General features: G+C 51.4%; 1 protein-coding gene across 5 annotated transcripts in view; it reads left to right on the top strand.

Annotated features, from left to right (window-relative positions):
- Trappc10 (trafficking protein particle complex subunit 10) overlaps positions 1-19,268 on the top strand; it is a 58,733-nt gene extending 39,465 nt beyond the window's left edge. For 4 of the 5 annotated variants that reach the window (XM_052164236.1, XM_052164238.1, XM_052164239.1 and 1 more), the window contains 10 exons: positions 1,309-1,823; positions 2,679-2,820; positions 4,505-4,663; positions 5,257-5,486; positions 6,608-6,708; positions 7,803-7,929; positions 9,101-9,271; positions 12,587-12,764; positions 17,150-17,344; positions 17,966-19,268. In XM_052164236.1, coding sequence (XP_052020196.1) covers positions 1,309-1,823; positions 2,679-2,820; positions 4,505-4,663; positions 5,257-5,486; positions 6,608-6,708; positions 7,803-7,929; positions 9,101-9,271; positions 12,587-12,764; positions 17,150-17,344; positions 17,966-18,204 — 2,057 coding nt within the window. In that variant the 3' untranslated portion in view covers positions 18,205-19,268. The remainder of the gene's footprint in view (positions 1-1,308; positions 1,824-2,678; positions 2,821-4,504; positions 4,664-5,256; positions 5,487-6,607; positions 6,709-7,802; positions 7,930-9,100; positions 9,272-12,586; positions 12,765-17,149; positions 17,345-17,965) is intronic. The other variant, XM_052164237.1, reaches the window with a different exon arrangement.
- Positions 19,269-20,593: the final 1,325 nt, after the last annotated feature.

The following is a 20,593-nucleotide window of genomic DNA, read 5'->3' on the forward strand; positions in this document are numbered from 1 at the left end:
TGAAGGCTGCTAGGAGAAGACTTGCTTCCAGGCAACTAGGATGAGGGGCTTAGAGCTCCTGCCCACATGACACACCTATTCTCACAAGGCCATACCTTCTAATAGTGCCACTCCCTGAGCTGAGCGTATGCAAACCATCGTAGGTAGGTACAGAGGGTCATGTTCCGGTGAGGGTGTCTTTCTTGCTGTGTCCTTACATACAGTGCAGAAGACAGCAAGCCCTTGGGGATGTCTTCTCCTAAGTGCCACTTGCCTCTTTCGTCTGATTGACCTCCCAAACTCCCACGTCCAAGTGCCACAGATGTGTGTGCAGCGGATTACATACGTCAGCCAGTCTGTAGCCGTGTGAGCATGACAGCGACTTCTCCACAAGGTTCTGGCTCCTGGGTGTGATCACAGGCTGCAGAAGTGGATTGTCCGCCCAGCCATAGAGCCACCCAGTGATGTTGTCAGCAACATCAGGTGGTTGGCTTTACAGACATCCCTGCTTGTTGCTGTGGGGGCCGTGATGGGGGAGAGGGTATTCCCTCCTGCTCCTTGGCCCCTCTGTGTGAGTAGGGCTGCTGAAAGCATTTGTCCATTTCTTGGGTCAGTTGTGGCAAGTCTGCTTTAACTTATGGGCAGACTTTGGTTGGTTGGTTGGTTAGTTTTTGAATGGGCTCAACTCAGAACCACAACCAAGTGTCAGCCTCAGCTCCCCTGCAAAGCACACTTCCTCTGAGGCCACCCCAGCCATCCTTTAGGTCATCAGGACTGTTCAGTGGTTCCGCAGCACAGTACCATTCCTAGATTCAGCCAAGGCCCGTGTGGAAAGGAAGACACAGAAGGGTGCAGAGAACACTGGGTTCTCACCCATCTCCATATCTGTAGAGTGCACCCCACCCCACCGTGGGTCTTTCTATTATCTCTATAGACTGGCAAATGCTAGGACTAACTTTCAGGGGCACAGTGGAGCACTTGGCTTCTTTTCCAGAGAGTTTCTAAAAGTTGCTTGAGAAGTTACTTGAGTCCCTCGGGGAGGACCCTAGGAATCGAACTGCTAACGAGTCGTATTTTGAAATTGAGGGAACAGTTGTTCTGTGTTCTTCCTAAATATGCCAAAGTAGCTGGGGAAATCGTCACTGCTATTAATTGCTCATTCCCAGAGTTGTAGAAACCTTTGTCTATCTGCTGTTGTGATGGAAGGAGTGTGGGAGGCTGGGGAGTTTGCACTCTGTCGTGAGAACCCACATTCCTGAGCTGGCAGCACACGGCCTCCAGTGCTAGCAGGAGATGTGGCTCAAGTGTGGGACATGTGTGTGTTTACAGGTCACAAGGTGGTACTGCCTATGCACTCGTTTGCACAGCTAAAGGATCTCCATTTTGACCCTCCTAATGCTGTGGTCCATGCGGGTGGCATCCTGACTGTGGAGATAACGGTTTGCAGCCAGATGCCTGTCCCTGTCCACGTGGACCAGATTGCTGTCAACGTTCACTTCAGCATTGAAAAAAACAACTACCGGAAGACAGCAGAGTGGCTGACCAAGCACAAGACTTCCAATGGAATCATCACCTTCCCCGCTGAGGCCTCACTGTTCCCTGCATCTCAGAACAGCCTGCCTGCCTTGGAGTTGTCAGAGATGTTGGAGAGAAGCCCCTCTGATAACTCATTGAACACCACAGGCATTATCTGTAGGAACGTCCACATGCTCCTAAGGAGGCAGGAGAGCGGCTCTTCTCTAGAGCCGCCCTCAGGGTTAGCCCTGGAGGATGGGGCCCATATGCTGAGGTGCAACAGTGTGACTCTGCAGCCAGGCGCCAACAAGATAGCCTTTAAGACCCAGGTATGGGCTGTGCTGCGCTGCGCTCAGGGCAAGGTTCTCAGTTGGTGGAGGTGAAGAGGGAGCCCACGAGTGCTGTGAGGCAGGCTCTCTGCTACTTTTAGAGAACATACAACTTTTTACATCTCTACACAGTAGAGAAGGCTGCTGATCAGTTTTTGAATGAAGCTTTGGTTTTATTTTGAGACAGGCTCTTACACCGTAGCCCAGGCTGGCCTGGAATTCACTGTGTAGCCTAGAGGAGCCTCAAGCTCATGTCAGTCTTCCTGCCTCAGCCTCTTGACAGGCATGAGCCACCATCCCCAGCCAGTGAGTGAGGTTTTTATGAAGATCTGTTTGGACTTTGAGTTAGCTTTTTAACTGTTATTGGGCTTTCTTAGCTGGCTCCTGTGTGTATGAGGAGATTGTGAAGGTGACCTGCTGTCTAAGCTTTCCCATTGGTGGCTGCACGGGTGTCAGCACTATGCACTTCGCTCGAGTAGAGTAGACCTTGTTCCTTTCACCTCCTAAGAGGTCAGGATCTGAGGAAGAGGTGTGTGTCCCACATGGATATGGTCTTGCCCTAATGGGCCTTGCACCAGCTGAATGCCTCACTCAGCACCTCCTGAGGAGTGTACCACAAACAGGCCTTACCTGAGTCTACCTCATTGGAGGCTAAAGCTGAGCCAGAAGCATCAGTTGCTCAGAAAGGGCCTGAGAGCCAGCAGTTTCTTGGAGCTGTGTAGGTGTAGGCGTGATACACAGGACAGGGCTGCAGGAAAGACAGGGAGCATCTGAGTAAGAGGAAAGCCTTTCTTTACCTTCAGGACTTGTAACACAGAAGGTGTCATCTTTCCAAGTGCCTTGTTTTGTTCCTAGGCTAAAGAACCTGGAACCTATACGCTGCGGCAGCTTCGGGCCTCAGTGGGCCCCGTGTGGTTTGTCCTTGCACACATCCACCCCATTGTGCAGTATGACGTGTACTCTCAGGAGCCTCAGCTGCATGTGGAACCGCTGGCTGGTGAGTGGGGCCTGCAGCCACACAGGGAGCCACAGAGGGACGAGGGAGGGCCTCATGCGCCACCTTGACAGTGCCTTGTTCCTCTGCTGTCTACCTGCAGGGGACGCCAAGAAAGGGTAGGAGACAGCCTGGAGGCACTGGGCAGCTCTGTGGGGGGATGTTCAGTGTCCTGTGATTGCTAGCCGTCATGCTAAGTAAACATGGGTGACATCTGAAAGGAAGACACGGGCACTCTGCAGGGAGCGCGTGCAGCCTAGTTCACACTCTGATCAAGTTCCATCTTTGAAGTTCTGAGTGGGCTTGACTCCACAGCAGGGCCCTAAGAAACCCAGAGTTTCTGTCCTGCTGGTAAGCTTTCAAGTAGAAGGAGCAAGCATTCACATGTGACTGCAGCTGTGTGGCATGTTCTGGAACACCAGAGAGGCAAGGTCTTAGACCTGGAACACCTTTATCTGCTCTCTTCCTCCATTCAGAAATAACATCAAAGCCGGGTGGTGGTGGCGCACGCCTTTAATCCCAGCACTTGGGAGGCAGAGGCAGGCGGATTTCTGAGTTCGAGGCCAGCCTGGTCTACAGAGTGAGTTCCAGGACAGCCAGGGCTACACAGAGAAACCCTGTCTCGAAAAAACCAAAAAAAGAAAAAAGAAAAAAGAAAAAAAGAAAAAAGAAATAACATCAAGAACTGCAGGTTCCTGGTGCACATCCAGAAACACAGTGCACACATGAACTAAAATGAAACATACGGAAAACAAACGTTTTCCCAGTTAAATTTTCTCAGTTCTTTCTACTTTCTTTTGCAGCATCTGTCAGGGTGGCCAGCGGATGCTCTTAGGTGCTGGGCACAGCAGTCTGTCTCTAGGGGCTCTTTCATGGAGGTGTATTAGGGACAGCCTGAGCTCTGCTCCTAGGAAGCCCTAGCCCTCCTTCCCCTCCCTGCCATGGCATTGCCTCCCTCTCCTGCCTTTCTTCCTCCTCCTCCTCCTCCTCCTCCTCTTCTTCCTCCTCTTCCTCCTTGTTTTTTAAGAATAACAAAAAATATTTCACTAAAACATAAGATTACAGAAGTTTCCAGACAAGCCATACAACATGGTCACAAGCTTTTTCTTCGTCTTTTGGGGGTGGGGGACGGAGAATCTACACTTGATAGCAAAGTCACAATATTATTAGTGAGGGCTGTGATGTTTATTTCATGTTCCCATTTTGGGTCAGACAGTCGAGCTTGTCCATCTACAGCATCTAAAGTTAGACTTGGCTAGAGAGGGTATTCTAAAAAGCTGACTGGCTGTATTAACCACTGCAGCTATTCTGCCTTCCCGTCTCCCTCTGGACTCTCACCTGTCCCGCCCTGCCATGCGCTGCCGCTCCACTCCACTCTGCCAGCTCCAATGCCCACTCCCTTGCTCTGTTCCCGAGCCACCTGTCGACTTGATAACTTATGAACACCATAATCTCACTCTGCCGCCCAGTCGACATTCCTGTCCCTCAGGGTCACAGTGTTCTGTGTTCTCAGTGAGGTCCTGCTGGGTCCTGTGGCCCACACTGAGGGGAAAAGATGAGGCAGGAGAAAATGGTGCCCAGGGCTGACTACCTCTGCAGTAAAGGAAGAGAAGCCTGTCACCTCCCCATGGCTCCTATGACTGCTCTCTGGGGACAGAATTAGGAATTGCTGTCTTGTTTCATTTAGATAGCCTTTTGGCTGGCATTCCTCAGAAAGTCAAGTTTACTGTCACTACTGGCCATTACACAGTAAAAAACGGAGACAGCCTCCAGCTCAGCAATGTGGAAGCCATGCTCATCCTGTGTCAGGAGGAGAACAGAGCCGTGGTCTACTCCAACTCAAGAGGTAAGGCAGGCAGGCCGGGGTGGCCACTTGTGTTCTCACACTTCCAGGATGGAAGGATAGCCTGGGGTCACTGCCCTGACCCTGTCTGACATCTTACCTTGTCCTCCGAGGTTAGCATTTGTAAGTGGCAGAGCTAGTGTCTGCATGTGGCATATGCTTAGGGATGTTACTAAGCAGTGTGTTCATTAGGTGCTAATGCTGCCAGCCTTGCTGGGTACTGAGTGCACGCTCCCAGCTGGACTGAGTCCCACAGGAGTGCCTTTCCGGGGTCACCCACTTTAGCCACCACTGGAGAGCAAAGCAGATGACCCTTCTCTGTCCCACTCCTTAGCCCTCATCTTCTTTTCCTCGGGGCAGATGTTGGTCTGCAGTGAATGGAACATGCAGGCCCGTGGGGCTGCCCGTACCTGGCTGCACTCTGACCGTGGCTGCCCCACAGCCTCCTGGAGCCCCATCTTGGTTCTTGGATTTTCTGGCCTCTCCCTAGCACCGTCCTCATTCACATCCTTAGAACAGCAAGAGCTTGGCAGCCCCTCTGCTGACAGGGAACAAGACAAGGAGCTGTGTCTGAGGTGACTTCCTGTCTCCCACAGAAGAGCGTTCCACTGCCCTGCTCCGGATCCAGTCCTCTGACAAGGTCACAAGCATCGGTCTTCCCACTGCACCTGCGTACCATGTGATCGAGTTTGAGCTGGAGGTTCTGTCTTTACCTTCAGCTCCAGCAGCTGGTGGGGACACCAGTATTCCTGGGACACCAGAGCTCCACAGGAAGCAGAAAGATACTCAGAGAGCTGGCCATTGCATGATCACCATAGATCACAAGGTAGAGAGTCTTGGGTTGTGTGGTTAGGCAGCAGCCTCTGCCTGTCCTGGTCGGAGGAGCATGGACTCTATTTCCTGTCCTCCTGAGTGCTCATGTGCAATCATCGGGCTGCAAGCCACCGTATAAATCAAGGAGGCTGTGACTTCACTGCAGCTACAGTGATGTCACTGTGATACTGGGAGGGAGGGTAGATCCATGCATCCTATGACCAGGCTGCAGGAGCTGTGTCACACCAGCCCTGGGTCAACTCAGCCAGGAACAGTTCTACTGAGGTAGGGCCTGGGACTGGCATCTTGGCAGCTCTGCAGAGATATGATTCCTTAGGTTACAGGTGTGTGTGAAATCAGCTCATGGAGTATTGCCAGGTGTGTCTACCTCCTGTGATTTGGGTTCCAATTTTGGGGCCCCTCTGAGCCCCCCACATCATCCAGTGTGGGTCCAGGAACAGTAGGGGAGGCCTCAGACAACAGCCACTCTAAATGCATTCTTTGTAGAAGAGATATTCCTTTCGAAAGCATTTACTGTGTGGCTTGTGGTTTCAGAGGGTCAGAGTCCATGACCATCGAGAAGGGGAGCATGGTAACATCAGGCAGGTGCAGCACTAAAGATGTCTGCTTCAGAGGGAGACGTGGTTCACACCCAGTAGATCAGTCTGCTCTGTGTGGGGATAAAAGCAAACTCAAGAGCTGCTCCTTCCTGCCCCCAGGGAGTCTCTCTGTCCACACTGTACTCCCACTTTGGCTGTCCTGTAGCTAGATTCTGACAGGAAGTGGAGTAACTGGGTGTCTGACTGCTTCCAGAGGCTCCCAGGTGCTCGCTCACTCGCGCCCTTGGGATACTGGCTGCCTTTGGCATCTTGGCCCGGCTGGTCGAGGCTCGGCTGCTCTGGCCAGTGTTCGTGTGCTGGGGCTGAGCTGCTGTTCTGGCCTGTGTCCAGTTCCGTCCTCATTCCTTGTTGGTTCTGTGGCTCCTTGTTTGTCACCTGCCCATGTGAGAATATGTCTATAGAATGTCCTCTCAGGACCGTGATGGTGAACCACGGAAGCCACTGTGCCCTGGCTGCACGGTGACAGGGCTGTGCTGTCGGCCAGTGGGTTGAAGGTGTCCCCGTGTCTCGGCAGGTGTCTATCGATTGCCCGTGGTCTATCTACTCCACTGTCATCGCACTGACATTCAGTGTGCCCTTCAGGACCGAGCACGCTCTGCTGTCTGCTGGGACCCGGTAAGGGAGAGGCGAGGCCAACTCTGCTTCTCTGGAATGAATCAGTGCACAGCTTGTCCCTGGGTGTCAGTAGGGTTTCATACATTAAGAGTTGCTCCCTGTGTCCTGGATACCCAGGCCACGTTCCCAGCTTTCATGCCTCATAGCTGACACATGAGGGTAAAGTTTTAGGTGAAATCCAAATCAGATCTTCAACTGATCCCCCTCTTTTCTTCCCGTCATCTCTGTTTTAAGCAACTGAGGTACTGGCAGACTCCAGTTGATCAACTTGTACAAGGAGTTCCATTCTGGGCTGGCCAGTGCATCCCCATAGGTCTGTGTAGCTAGTTCTGTCACTGCACCCTTAGCCACTGCCAGCCACACCTCTGGGGTAGAGAGTTGAAAACATTAATATCTGGGGCCTGGTGCTTCTTGGCTAGCTAGGCTGCTCCATGCTTTGCAGAGTGCTCAGTGGTGCCTCTAGGTGCTCTGCTACACTAGCACCACAGCCCCAGGTGCCCCAGTGTGCTGATGGCTCATGGGAGTAGCCGGGTCACCCAGCTGAGCAATCCTGCTCTAGAGGGATCATCAGACCTACTGGGGAGTGCAGAGGTGACTGCTGACACTGTGACTCTTCCCTCTCCCGGTAATAGTCTGTCCCATGGACTCCTGGGATTGGCTTGGTTATGAGGATGAAATGTTATACTAGCAGTATTTTTTCTTCATGTCACTCAGAGCAGGGAAACTCACATACAAAGCTGAAAACCTCCATGATCTCTACAGGAACCCGGCAGCTTTGTTAGAGCAACTAAGAAAATGTCTGTATTAGTTCCTTGTCTTGTTGCTGTGACAAAAGCAACTTAAGGAACTGTTTATTAGGACTGACAGTCCTGCATAGTGTGTGTGGGCGAGGTGGGTGGCAGTCAGGAAGAAGAGAGGTGGATTGAGTGCTCTGCCTGCTTTGCTTCTCATCCGCACTGGGGTGCCAGCCCATGGAGTGACCCCACCGTGCTCAGGGTGGGTCTTCACCTCAGTTCAACTAATCGAGATAACCCTCCTGGACACGGAGTAAGAGTGCTGAGTGCTGCAGTGACCGCTTTGTTTCTGTGTTTTAGGAAATATGTGCAAGTCTGTGTCCAGAACCTGTCGGAACTGGACTTTGAGCTGTCAGACAGTAATCTGGAAGACAAGGGTCATGCTACTGACCTGAGGCTGGCACCCCTGAACCCACAGTCCCAGCAGGTAACTGTCCTCTGCTCTGAGCACCAGATTCTCAGCAGGTCAGGGAAGGAGACCAGAATGACTGGCTGAAGCTGAGCAGATCCTGCTGCTGATTGGACGAGCTTCTGGTCACCAAGGAGGGCCTGGGTCAGATCTACACCTTGTCCTGGGCCTGTAGAGTTTACCTGTGGAACAGGTGGGCTTAGAAAGCTGAGGGGCAGCACGTGGCCCAGGAATGCCTCTCATCTTAGATATAAGCCTTGAACTTGCCCTGCTCCGTGTGTGACTTAGGTAAACACACCTGCAGGATCTCTTACTTGTGTGCATGCCATCAGTCTGAGACAGTGTGGGCCCGTGCTGCTGTGAGGAGAGGCCTTTGCACTGTGCTACTGTGAGACGCTCACATGTGGGCCCACTCTCTGGCATTTCCCACCCTTTCTGTGTGTACTTTGTCAGTGAATGTTGCTGGATGTTGACCAGAAGATTCTTAATGCTGACTGCAGCTCCAGTCTTTCAGACTTTCCCACTAATACTTATCTGGCCATTGTTAGATAAGTAGCTAAGCCTGTCCCTGATCCTGTAAATGTAGACCCTAGTGTTTAGACCATATGTCTGGCTAGACTTGTTCCTAAGTTATATTATTAGGAAATGGTTGACATGGATGTATACTGTGATGGTTGTGCTAACCTTCTGTACTGTGACATAGTGCCTGAGAGAAATCACCTGAAAGGAAAAAACGGTTCTTTGGCCCCTGGTTCCAGAGGTTCTCTGTAGTCCATGGTCACTTGTGTGCAGAAGCTGCACATCATGGCAGGGAGTGCGCAGTAGAGCAGAGCTGCTATTGCCATTACCTATGGGAGCCAGGGAGTGAAGGAGGAGGGGGGATGTTCTTTTCATACCCCAGTGACCTCTGTCCTCAGTCATTCCTCCCGTTACGGGGCCATGTAGGAGTTTGCTGTGTACTAAGAATGACCCTGAAGTGACTTTTCATGACCCCTAATGCAGTCATAAAACAGGCTCCATTTACCACCTGGGCCCGACTCTGTGCCAGGCCAGGCAAGCAGGGCCAGGGCAGTGGTAGGTGCCGCTTAACCACAGGAACCCACAGGCTCACAGCAGACTCTGCCTGACACGCACCCTTTTGCTCTACAAGGTTGCCAGCACTGTGACCAAAGCCGTGCCTCTCTTACAGCTTATTCACAGCAAGCAGTCTGTATTCTTTGTCTGGGAGCTGACGTGGACGCAGGAGCCGCCCCCTCCTCTGCACGGCCAGTTCTCTGTGGGGTTTTCTCCAGCTTCCGAAGAGCAGCTGACCATCTCCCTGAAGCCCTACACTTACGAATTCCAAGTGGAGAACTTTTTTGTATGTAGTATTATTGCAAAATGGGGTGTGGGACAGAAGCCTGGGGCACTTCATGGCCTTGATACTGCTGAGGTTCTGGTGGGCTCTTTCAGTACTGGAGTCACAGCTCAAGTGAGATTGTGACCTCTGAGCAGCTGAGTCAGAGCCTGTCCTATTTATGCCTGTCCCGTTTGTGACACTGCGTCCTTCTGGGGTGCACCTGCTTCTGACAGTGCTGACAATCCAAGACTTAGACCCCTGCCCTCTGTCATCATAATAATCTGGGGGCACACATTAAAGTCATTTTGTCTCTCCTGAGCACCTGCTCCCAGGCACTGCCTTCAAACACAAAACAGGCAGTGTACAGGAGATAGCTGTCATCTTCTCATAATCTTCCTCTTGTTTAAGATTGAGTGTGCTGCTCTGAAAGGCTGTGAGCTGGGCACACAGGCTGGTTGGGTTTGGTCCCTGGACCATGTGCTGCGCAGAACTGTTGGGGTGCAGCTGGGAATTGACAGGTGTGTCTTGGGGAAGGTGGTGCTGATTACAGATTTGATATCAACCCTTTCTTTTCTCTACCTCTAACCATGTCAGACTAATTGTTTTAAAGCCTGTGTTTTCAACTCTGTATATTAGTCACAGAGTTGAATACTCCACTGTTGCACCCTGTTTTTCTGTAGTGCCAACACACAGCTCTGATGTGTGCAGAGCTGTAGTCAGGGATCCCTGGTGTGGAGGATGTCCATGTGGCTCACTGCCACTGTGTCTTTTGCCTTCCTCTCCCCAGTGTGCAAGCTTTGGCTCCAGGGCTCCTGCAAGCTGAATACCAGGTTCCTCCTGGAGCCCAGCTCTAGTGTAGGCCTTTGGTGGGTCACTGTCTGAAATGTGTTCTTGAGAGTAGGACTCAGACAGGACCTCTGTATGGACAGCTGTCTCAGAGTCTGTGCCACGGTGCTCCCCTTTCTCAAGTATGCATTTCAACAAGTCCTTGCCCTGAGTTATGTGACCATCGCTCTGATCGTGTTGGGGATACTTTGTGTCCCCAAGGAAGGAACCTCTACCTATGCACGGCTACTCTTCATTTCCTCCTGACCCAGGCGACTGTAGGCTGCAGGCGAGTCTGCCTGTGGATCTACATTTCTCAGCATTCCCCAACTAGTCATGTGACTAGCATTCTTCCCTTAGCAGTGTCTTCAGGGCTCATCCGTGTGGAAGCACATGTCAGAACATGTTGCTTTAGTTGCATGCTGTTCTGCCTCAGATGAACCACAAGTCCTTCATCTGTATCAGTGGCCAGAATCTTCCATGTTGATGATGGGCTACTGTGGTCCTGATGCTAGGGCATCTACTTATAACTTACGTGGACACACAGGACACATACCTGCTTCTCTTGAATGAACACCACAGATGGAGTTGGGTCCTAGTGTAATTCTGGGCAGGCTTTGAGAAGCTGCTGGGCCCAGTATTTCTCCAGGGGCCCTGGCTCCACACTCTTGGCACTGCAGCTGCTGCTTCCTTAGTTATGGCCATCCCAGTGTTTGCAGAGGATGTGTCACCACCCTGCAGGGGGTGCAGGGGTCCCCTAGAGGCCAGGGTAGTATATGTGGCTTTGCAGTTACAGGTGACTAGAAAGATGCTGGCTTGAATCCTTGTCCACTTAAATGGAATGGCTTTTCTTTTAGGGTTTAAGTGTGTCTCACGTATCTGTCCCTAGTTGTGTATACCTTATAAACACTTACCCCGTGTAGTTGACATTTACTGTCTTGATGGCCAGGGAAATACAGAAGTTTGTCCTCTTGATGAAGTCTAGCTTTTCACCCTTGTCACGTGACTCTCTGGTCTCAGATCTCAGGGTCAGAAAGGTTTCCAAGAGCTGGAGAGTCTTGATGCTTGCATTTCTGTCCTGTGAGGTGTCTCATCGAGTGTCCCCATCCTGCTCGCTGAAGCCCTGGTTCTACTCATCCTTGGAGTGTCCACAGTCCAGCGAGAGGGCTGGTGCCCACACATGTCAGGGGCCAGCCCTTCCTGCAGCCATTGGATTTTGTCCAGACAGCATTAGAGAGAATGACTTGAGGTGAAGCCCACTGCCACTATGGTGGATGCCACCTTTGACCGTTTAGGAAGTACGTCCTTTGCCAGGCTCACAGTCAGTCCACCTAGTGCGTGCGTCCCACCAGTGCTTGGAGCAGGAGGAACAGCCCAGAGGTGGCTGTGGGAATGGGCTCCTCAGTGACTCCAGCAGCTGTGCCCACACTGAGAAAGCAGCAGGAGACCAGCCCATCAGATTTGCCTTTCTCTGAGCAGACTTAATTGAGTACTTGATCGGAAGTCATTACCACAGCTGTCTGAGGACAGGGAGGTTGTCATCTTTCTGTGAGTCTTGAGAAGAACACAAGTGTAGATCTCAGATCTCTCCTTTGACCAGCGATGCATTGTTTTCTAATGAGATATGCTAGGCTGCTCTGCACATACACGTGAAGAGCGCCTGCCCTCTGAGCTGGAACTCAGTAGTGTGAGCCTCTTGCCTACACCACTGGTGGCCAGTGGGTTGGGACTCTTGGTTTGTGCTGGTTTGTGTGAAAAGCCATTGAGAATGAGGCTGACATGGAGAAAGGGGATTATGGACAGAAGTGGGCAATGCCCAGGGCTTGGTGTCCCCTTTACTAGTTTTGGTGATGGTGTTGTATTTTGGCAAGAAAATGTCTAGTTTTTAGTACTATTCAATGTTAACATAAGAGGTGAAATGGCAGGCTGTCTGGAACTTTCTTCAGAATATCCTAGGCAGATTTAGGAACCCTTTGGAGACTTAGGCCAAGCAAATGACTCCAATATTAATGACCTTGATGTGAGGGAGGCACATGGAGGTTACTCCATGTCCGTGCACCCATGTTCTAAAATACAGATAGTGTAAAAGGCGCCTAAGAGGCTGGCAAGGTGGCTGTATACATAAAGGTGCTTACGGCGAAAGCCTGGGAACTTGCTGCTGATCCCTGGAAGCTGTGAGGGTGGAGGGAAAGAGCCAGCGCCACACCTTTCCCTTCTGATCACACACACACACACACACACACACACACACACACACACACACACACGCACGCACGCACGCACGCACGCACGCACGCCATGGCACCTGTGCATGTGCACTCTCCTCTCAACAACAGTGTAAATGTAAGAAGCAAGGAGAGCGTCTAAGGCCATGGAGTTGGGCTTGTGTCTGCTTCTGTAAGAACTAGCTGCCAAGGTGCTTCTGTGACCACGTATCCCTGCCTGGCTCGACCCCCTTCCTTCTGGCCACTCGGGTAAGCCGTCCCTTATCTTCTCTGCCCCTCCTTGCAGACACTGTACAACGTGAGAGCTGAGATCCTTCCTGCTTCAGGAGCGGAGTACTGTAAGACAGGCTCGCTCTGCTCCTTGGAGGTGTCTATCACACGGCTTGCTGACCTCCTGGGTGTGGACAAGGACGAAGCACTGGTGGAATCCGAGGACTATTTTTCCACAAAGCTTATGTATGAAGGTAGGACTCAAGCTCTTCCTGATGCTGTGATGCCCCACAGCCTTCAGTGAAATGCAGCATCCTCGGAGTGTTTGCTGATAGATTCCCAGTGCAGCACAGACCTGGCTCATTCCAGCAAGCTCTGTACAGCAGCCCGCCGACTCAGGACCGCTGATGCATCTGCCCGTCTGTGTAGGGTGCAGAGTCCACCCACTGCCCTAAAGCTAGCATCACGCTCCCAATAGCTGAAGCCCCTGTCCACACCCTGTCCTTTAACTCTTCCCAGGCCCTGCAGTTCCCAAATCACTCTACATATGACTGGCGAAGCAAATATTTTTATGTTTAAAACAACAGTGAGGCCAGCAGGGTGGCTCAGTGGGCAAAAGCACCTACTTGGTGGCCCGCGCTTGAGCCCTGGAGCCACAGTGGAAAGAGAGGACCAGTTCCCGAGCAACCTCTGACTTCCACATGCAGGCCATGGCGTGCATACGCCTGCACGCATTGATACTAATTTAAAGAGATTTTTTTTTTTTAACAGAACAGCAGTCGACTAGGTGTGGTGGTACATGCCTGTAACACCAGGACATGGGAAGTAGATACAGAGGAACCAAGAGTTTAAGGGCAGCCTCAGTTACAAAGTGAATTCTAGGTCAGTCTGGACTACTTGAGATTCTGTTTCAAGAAGAGGGCTGGAAGCCGGGCGGTGGTGGCGCACGCCTGTAATCCCAGCACTCTGGGAGGCAGAGGCAGGCGGATTTGAGTTCGAGGCCAGCCTGGTCTACAGAGTGAGTTCTAGGGTCATCAGGACTGCTACACAGAAACCCTATCTTAGAAACAAACAAAGTGGGTGTGGTGGCACCTCCTGTAACTCATGCTGGGAGTCAAAGGCAGGTGGATCCCTGTGCTTGCCTGCCAGCCAGGCTAGTGTGTAGAGCAAGAGCCAGGCCTGTGAGAGGCCATGCCTCAGCAGGTGGAGGGGCCTGAGGGATGACGGCCAGAGCTAACCTATGAACAGACATGTACACATGGAAGGGAACAGGGCTGCAGATGGCTCAGCAGGGAGAAGCGTGTCTGCTGCTCAAAGCCGAACAGCCAAGGCCGGCCCTGGTGTGTGTGTGTGTGTGTGTGTGTGTGTGTGTGTGTGTGTGTGTGTGTGTGAGACTCAACGTGGCTCGTTGCCATGCACCATGTCTTAGTTAGGGTCTTACTGCTCTGAACAGAGCCAATGGCTAAGGCAAGTCTTATAAGGACACCATTTAACTGGGGCTGGCTTACAGGTTCAGAGGTTCAGTCCAGTATCACCAAGGCAGGAACATGGCAGCATCCAGGCAGGCATGGTGCAGGAGGAGCTAAGGGTTCTACGTCTTCATCTGAAGGCTGCTAGCAGAATACTGGCTTCCAGGCAGCTAGGATGAGGGTCTTAAAGCCCATGCCCACAGTGACACACCCACTCCAACAGGGCCACACCTTCTAATAGTGCCACTTCCTGGGCCAAGCATTTACAAACCATCACACACGTACACAATAAATAAAACAGTACAGTAAATATATAACATTTCTCATGAAAAATAATTCTGTTCCCAAGTAGAAATACACTCTGACATTCTGGGGTCCTTCATCCCTTTGCTGTCTAGCTTAGTCAGAGTTAATGGAATTCCTATGCCTCATCTGTGCCCTCTCTGAGGAGAAGCAGTGCACTAGCAGTGTACATGAGGAAACCACCCCGCTTGGCGCCTGAGGGTGCTCATATCCTGCAGTCCTTCTGTCTGTCTTGTTTGGAGGGAACTTTTGGCCAGGTAGCTCCATGGGCTGATCATTTAGAGAGCATGGTTTCCCAAGTCTGCGCATCTTCAGCTGTAGACGAGTTTGATCTCACGGAGTCAGACTCCACATGTGAGCAGCTTGCCTGCACAGGGCAAATCCAAGCCTCACAAACTCCAGTTCTTGCTTCAAGTCACGTTTATCAGTCATGACAAAGACTGTGGGCTGGGGAGGTTATTGGGATGGTGGTAAGGGGCTGAGACAGGATCTCTCTCTGTAGCCCAGGCTGGCCTAGCACTCATGGAAGTTCTCCTGCTGCAGCCTCTAAAGTCCTGCTTGCTCTCGGTCTTTTCTGACATGACATGGCAGCCTCCTGTGGATTATTTTAAAAAACCATCCGCTAGCACAGCTTATCTTGGTTTGCCAGTTGTTATCTAAAAAACTAGGCCATTAGCCAGGCGGTGGTGGCACATGCGCTTGGGAGGCAGAGGCAGGCGGATTTTTGAGTTCGAGGCCAGCCTGGTCTACAGAGTGAGTTCCAGGACAGCCAGAGCTACACAGAGAAACCCTGTCTCGAAAACAACAACAACAACAAAAAAAAAAACCCAAACAAAAACAAAAAAAAGAACTGGGCCATTGCGGAGAGGGCTCAGTTCTGCACACAGTGCAGCATGCCTTATGCGCTTCTGCCCAGAGCCGCCATTCTGCAGCTGAGAGTGTGAAACACAGGAAGCCCCAGGCTGCTGGAGCTCTGTATCCTCAGCTGTGGACTGCTGCTGTAACAGGGGACTCCGGTTACATGCGGTGTTTCAGCTGGGCGTCTTTACCCTCTGAAGATGGGACACTTTTGAGTGACAGCAGCACAGGATAGTGCAGAGCTTGGCAAGAGTCAGGGTGAGAGCAGACAGCCCAAGCCTGTGCTTCTGTGGAATTATACCCAAGAAATCCCTGACCCAAAGACCCAGGTGGCCTTTGAAGACTGCTGCCTGGCAGCCATGCCTGCCAGTGCAAGTTCCTGGCCCCATTTGAGACTGCGCAGTAGCAAGGCTGGGTGCATGCCACCCCTGAGTGCCCAGACACGGCATAGCTCAGTGAGTCAGCGTGTGTGCTGCCCAGCCTGACCAGGGTTTCATCCCCAAGAGCCGCAGGATGGGAGCAGGAGCTGGCGCCTGCAGGCCGCTCTCTGGTGTCCACGTGGGCTCCGCGGCATGCATTCCCTCCTCCCCAAGAGAAAGGGGAAAAGCTTCTTTGGGGGCTCAACTGAACGGTGGGTGACTGGCTGCTCTTTGGAGGTCATTCTTACATCCAGCTGTCAATTCCCAGCAAGTGCGTGCTACTGAGGAGAGTGAGGGTAAGATCGTGAGCATGGCCTCTGCCTTCATCACAGCCACGAGGAATGTGGCACGGAGGTCACAGCTGAAGCTCCCTGCCTGCGCTGCAGCACCTGCCTCACAGCCACCGCCTGCCTCTGTTGCTCCTGGCCTTCAACTCACGTGTTCTGTGGGCTGCTGCTGCCGCTATGGCATAGGAAGCTGTGCCCTACCGCCTTGCTGCTCGTCTGCATCCGTGGAAAAGGTCTTTTCCTGCTCTGCTCACCACGCTGGCCTGGTGGCCTTGCTCACTGTCCTGACCTCAGGCTGAGTGCTAGGATCACCCTAGATGAGTGGAAAGGGATTTAAGAAGCGTGTTGATGAGCTGGGTGTGGCGTGCACACCTTTAGTCCCAGTACTCCAGAGGCAGAGGCAGGCTGGTCTCTGTGAGTTCAGTGTGAGCCTGGTCTTCACAGTGAGAGTTCAACAGCAGGTGGACCCTGTCTCAAAACAACAATAATACAATAATGTAGAACACTAAACAATATAGTCCATGTTGGTGACAGCTGCTGCCTGCTAAGGCCCTGCTGGGCCTCAGTGACAGCGCGTACCGCCTGTACATCCTTGGGAAGCAGCTGAAGGTGGATAGCTTTGTTCTTACTCCATGGGTGGTCAAGCTTGGCAGGGACAAGGACAGGCTGCAGGCAGTGCTGGCCAGGTTTCTGTCACTGTCTTCTGAGACTCTGCTCACCAGTAACTGGCTCCATTGCTTTGTGACTGAGGCAAACCAGAAACATGGCTGTTGGGAATATGGTGAAAGAGGCTGCTCACTTCATAGCTTCCGGGAGGCAGAGGAGAAAAGGCTCTGTAAACAAGACAGACCTTCAGAAGGCGGCTCCAGAGAGACCTTCCTCCAACCAGGCCTACCTCCTAACAGTTGGTGCATATAAGCCATGACTGGAGCCCCCTGCTGAAGTAGGCACCTCTGTGATGTGAGCCTGAGGTAGCCTGTTTATAGCACATCACACGTCATTGGTCTAGATGCAACTAGTCACAGACAAGTCTGCCTCCAGCCACCAAGCAGCCTGGCTTAACACTTCTTCTGTTGGCGGAAAGCAGTTTTCTATCTTTGTCTGTCGTGATCCAGTCAGACTAGACATAGTTGAGCGTTGCATTAAAACACTGGTGTGCTTGATTATCAGAGCACGTGCTCGCTCGAAGGGGACTTAGCGTGAGACAGGGTGTCCTGTAGTGGGGTCGCCACGGTGACCATGAGAACTGGAAAGGGAAAGCCTCGCTTTGCCGTCTGTACCCATTGTGTCCTCCTCTTTTCAGTTGTGGACAACAGCAGCAACTGGGCCGTGTGTGGGAAGAGCTGTGGTGTCATCTCCATGCCTTTGGCTGCCCAGGCCACTCACAGAGTGCACATGGAAGTGATGCCTCTGTTTGCTGGTTACCTCCCCTTGCCCGATGTCCGACTGTTCAAGTACCTCCCCCACCACTCTGCTCATGCCTCCCAACTGGATGCTGGTAAGTTTACAGAGGCAGACCCGCCTTCCATAAAGTGGGTCATGTCCTGATAAGTTGTCCCATGCTAGAAGTCCTGGAAGTCAGCTCACCGCACAGACCCACTGAGCCTCTGGGCGTAGTGTGGCTTCTCACTTGTGCAGAACTGTCAGCACAGAGCTTGTTTTAAATGTGCAGCCCTAGACGTGATGGGATTTAAAACAAAGCACAGAATCCCCAAACTCTGGCTTGCACAGTGTACTTAGTGCTGGCCTGCTGTCTTCCCAGCCATCGGGGGAAGGCTGACTGGGGACTGCAGTTTCTGCCACGACCTGGCATCTTGAGAGGACCAAACCCACACTGTCAGTTGTAGCAAGAAAGCTGTAGGCAGAACCCTCTTAAAACCAATGGTAAATTCTGTATTGAATAGCCTATAGCTTCATGTGGCAGATTAAAAAGTTAATACATATTTAGATGGCCAGTAGAAATTAATGCCCAAATCTCAGTTTGTTCTAGTTTCAAAAAATCCGTAACAGTGTGACAGTTGGTTGGCTCTTCCGTATCCACATGACAGCGCAGGTTGGCTTCCCCCCTTCCCAGGCTCACTCTGAGGTAGCTTGTTCTGACTTCCTGTGTGTTCCACAGACAGCTGGATAGAAAATGACAGCCTGTCAGTGGACAAGCACCTAGATGACCAGCTGGACTGCAGCAGTCTGCGGAGCAGAGGCAGCACACACTCCACTTCCAGCAGCGAGCACAAAGGCTTACCCATGCCCCGGCTGCAGGCCCTGCCCGCTGGCCAGGTCTTCAACTCTAGCACTGGCATGCAGATCCTGGTCATTCCCAGTCAAGACGACCACGTCCTGGAAGTCAGTGTTACCTGACCCCGTGCCGTGAGCCAGTGAGCCACAGAGTAGCCGTGAGTGCACCGTGGGGTCTGTGGCTGGATTGTGGTCTGTGGTAACACACTAGCTCTAACCAGACTTTGGCGGTCCCGCCTAGCTCCAGACACAGCAGAGAACAGTGTCCTTCAGCTGCTCAGCGGAGTAGAGCGTCACCTCATGTTGTCTATGACACAGGATTTGTTTTCATTTTTTTTTTGTCCCTGACCCTGTGCCCCGTGCTGGTATCCCCAACTCCTCAGACCTCCCAGGAGGGTCTGGTCTCCTCACAGCTCTCTCCTGGTGGCTCTCTGTATATCTCATGGTTTCTGTAAGGTGGACCTTCAGCAGACTGCAGTCCTCTTCTGGCACTGTGTGCCCTTCTCACATAACCCAGTCCCTGGGCAACTTGTGGGCCTCCCGGGATGAAGCACCGTCCGACACGCCAGGGGCCCTGGTTACGGTTTTATAGTAACAGCTTTGGGAGCGTGGGTGGGTGGGAGGGAGCATAACCCCTCTGTGCCTTGGGATGCCCAGCAGATCACAAGGTCCATCTGTAGAAGCCGTGTGAGAGGTACTGCAGAGACGGCCAGAGTGGAGAGACGTGTGCCGTGGAGATGGCTTAGGCTAAAAGTTCTGGATCCCCAATCCCCCTAATGTTGATTGAATAACATATGCACTTGGAATTAAATCTATATTTATTATAATTGTTGGATGTGGGGGTAAAATGTTTTCTCTCACTTTAAAGTCTGCTCATGTATTGTAGCTGTATAATCGACATCTTTTGCACCTTAAGTCTTGGAACTGAAGATGCTCCTTCTGGAGTGAAGCCGAGCGGGGCCTCTCTGTGCTCTGATCAGTCGTAAAGAAGGACTCGGGGCCTGGAGGACCTCAGCTGCCGCTGGGTTGCAGTCATACTCCACCAACGGGTTCATTTACTTTTGGTTGTAAATTTGATTGTACATATTGTTGATTTATTATTTTTAAGAGTACAGACTAACTGATGTAATGTTTGTGTATAAGTTGCACCAAAAATCAAGGACAAAATAAATGTGTGTTTGTTTTTACTGGTGTGGAAGTCATAGCTTGTAAATACATGCTGTATGTATTAAACGTTTTCAGTTCTCCAAAGTGCTGTATTTATATACATATGGGATAGAATGCTCCAGGCTCATTGGCATGGTGTACGTGAGTGGAACCCAAGGTGGGGAGCTGGAAGAGGAAGGAGCCCTCTTCAGTAGTGGCTGCCCCCAGGACCAAGCTTGGGCCCAGGGAGTCAGTGGCACAGGCGGGACCAGGAGAACCAAGCCAACACGTTCAATATTCAGTGTATGTGCTTTTAACTTAGTAAATTAAGGATAGTGTGATACACCTCCCCCCAACACATCACCACCAAATCTTTTTCATTTTCAGGAATTGGAGGAGTGCATAAAGAAAATAAACATTGGGGCTGTAGAGATGGCTCAGTGGTTGGGAGCTCTGGCTGCTCTTCGAGAGGTCCTGAGTTCAATTCCCAGCAACCACATGGTGGCTCCCAACCATCTGTAATGGGATCCGATGCCCTCTTCTGGAGTGTCTGAAGAAAGCTACAGTGTACCATATAATTAAAAGTAAATAAATAAATCTTTAAAAAAAATGAAACAAAGGGGAACCCTAAAATGTTGTTGGTAGTTCTGTTATCTAGGAGTAAGATCAAATCTTTCAACGGATTTTTTTTCTCCTCTAGCTAACCCAAATCTACATGTATGTGTGTTTGTTTTCAAGATGGGGGGTGTCACACAAGTTAGCCTTGTTTCGTCTACGTGTAGAGGACCTAAGAGACTGTCCCCGTAAGGGGGTGTGTGTGGTTTGGGGAAGATGAAGCAGGTGTTAGACATGACGAGGACAGGAAGTGTGTCTTGGAAACGAATGCTCGATGTTTACAGACAGCTGGTTCCACGTGTAGATACAGCAGGAAGAAAGGCGGTTATGATTGTGAATTTCACGAGGTCTCCTATGATTGGAAGAATTGTAACTTCTGATTGTAACGTGGAAATTGTATTTGATGACTCTCGGCTACAGCCCCATTGTGTAGCCTAGAGTGGGTCATCCCATTAAGAGATAACAAGGCTTCTCTTAGGTTAAATTTTAAAAGCAAATTAAACACGCCAGATTTTCCCTAAAAATGCAAAGCTATCACTTTTTTATGAAAGAACTGACCAGTGTGACGCTTAAAATAAGCCCAACATGACTTTAAATTTGTGTGTGTGTGTGTGTGTGTTTCGTTTTTTCTAGACAATGTTTCTCTGTATAGCTCTGGCTGTCCTGGAACTCACTTTGTAGACCTGGCTGGGCTCAAACTCAGAAATCCGCCTGCCTCTGCCTTCCAAGTGCTGGGATTAAAGGCGTGAGC

Source organism: Apodemus sylvaticus, chromosome 19 (assembly GCF_947179515.1).
Source record: "Apodemus sylvaticus chromosome 19, mApoSyl1.1, whole genome shotgun sequence".
NCBI lineage: Eukaryota > Metazoa > Chordata > Mammalia > Rodentia > Muridae > Apodemus > Apodemus sylvaticus.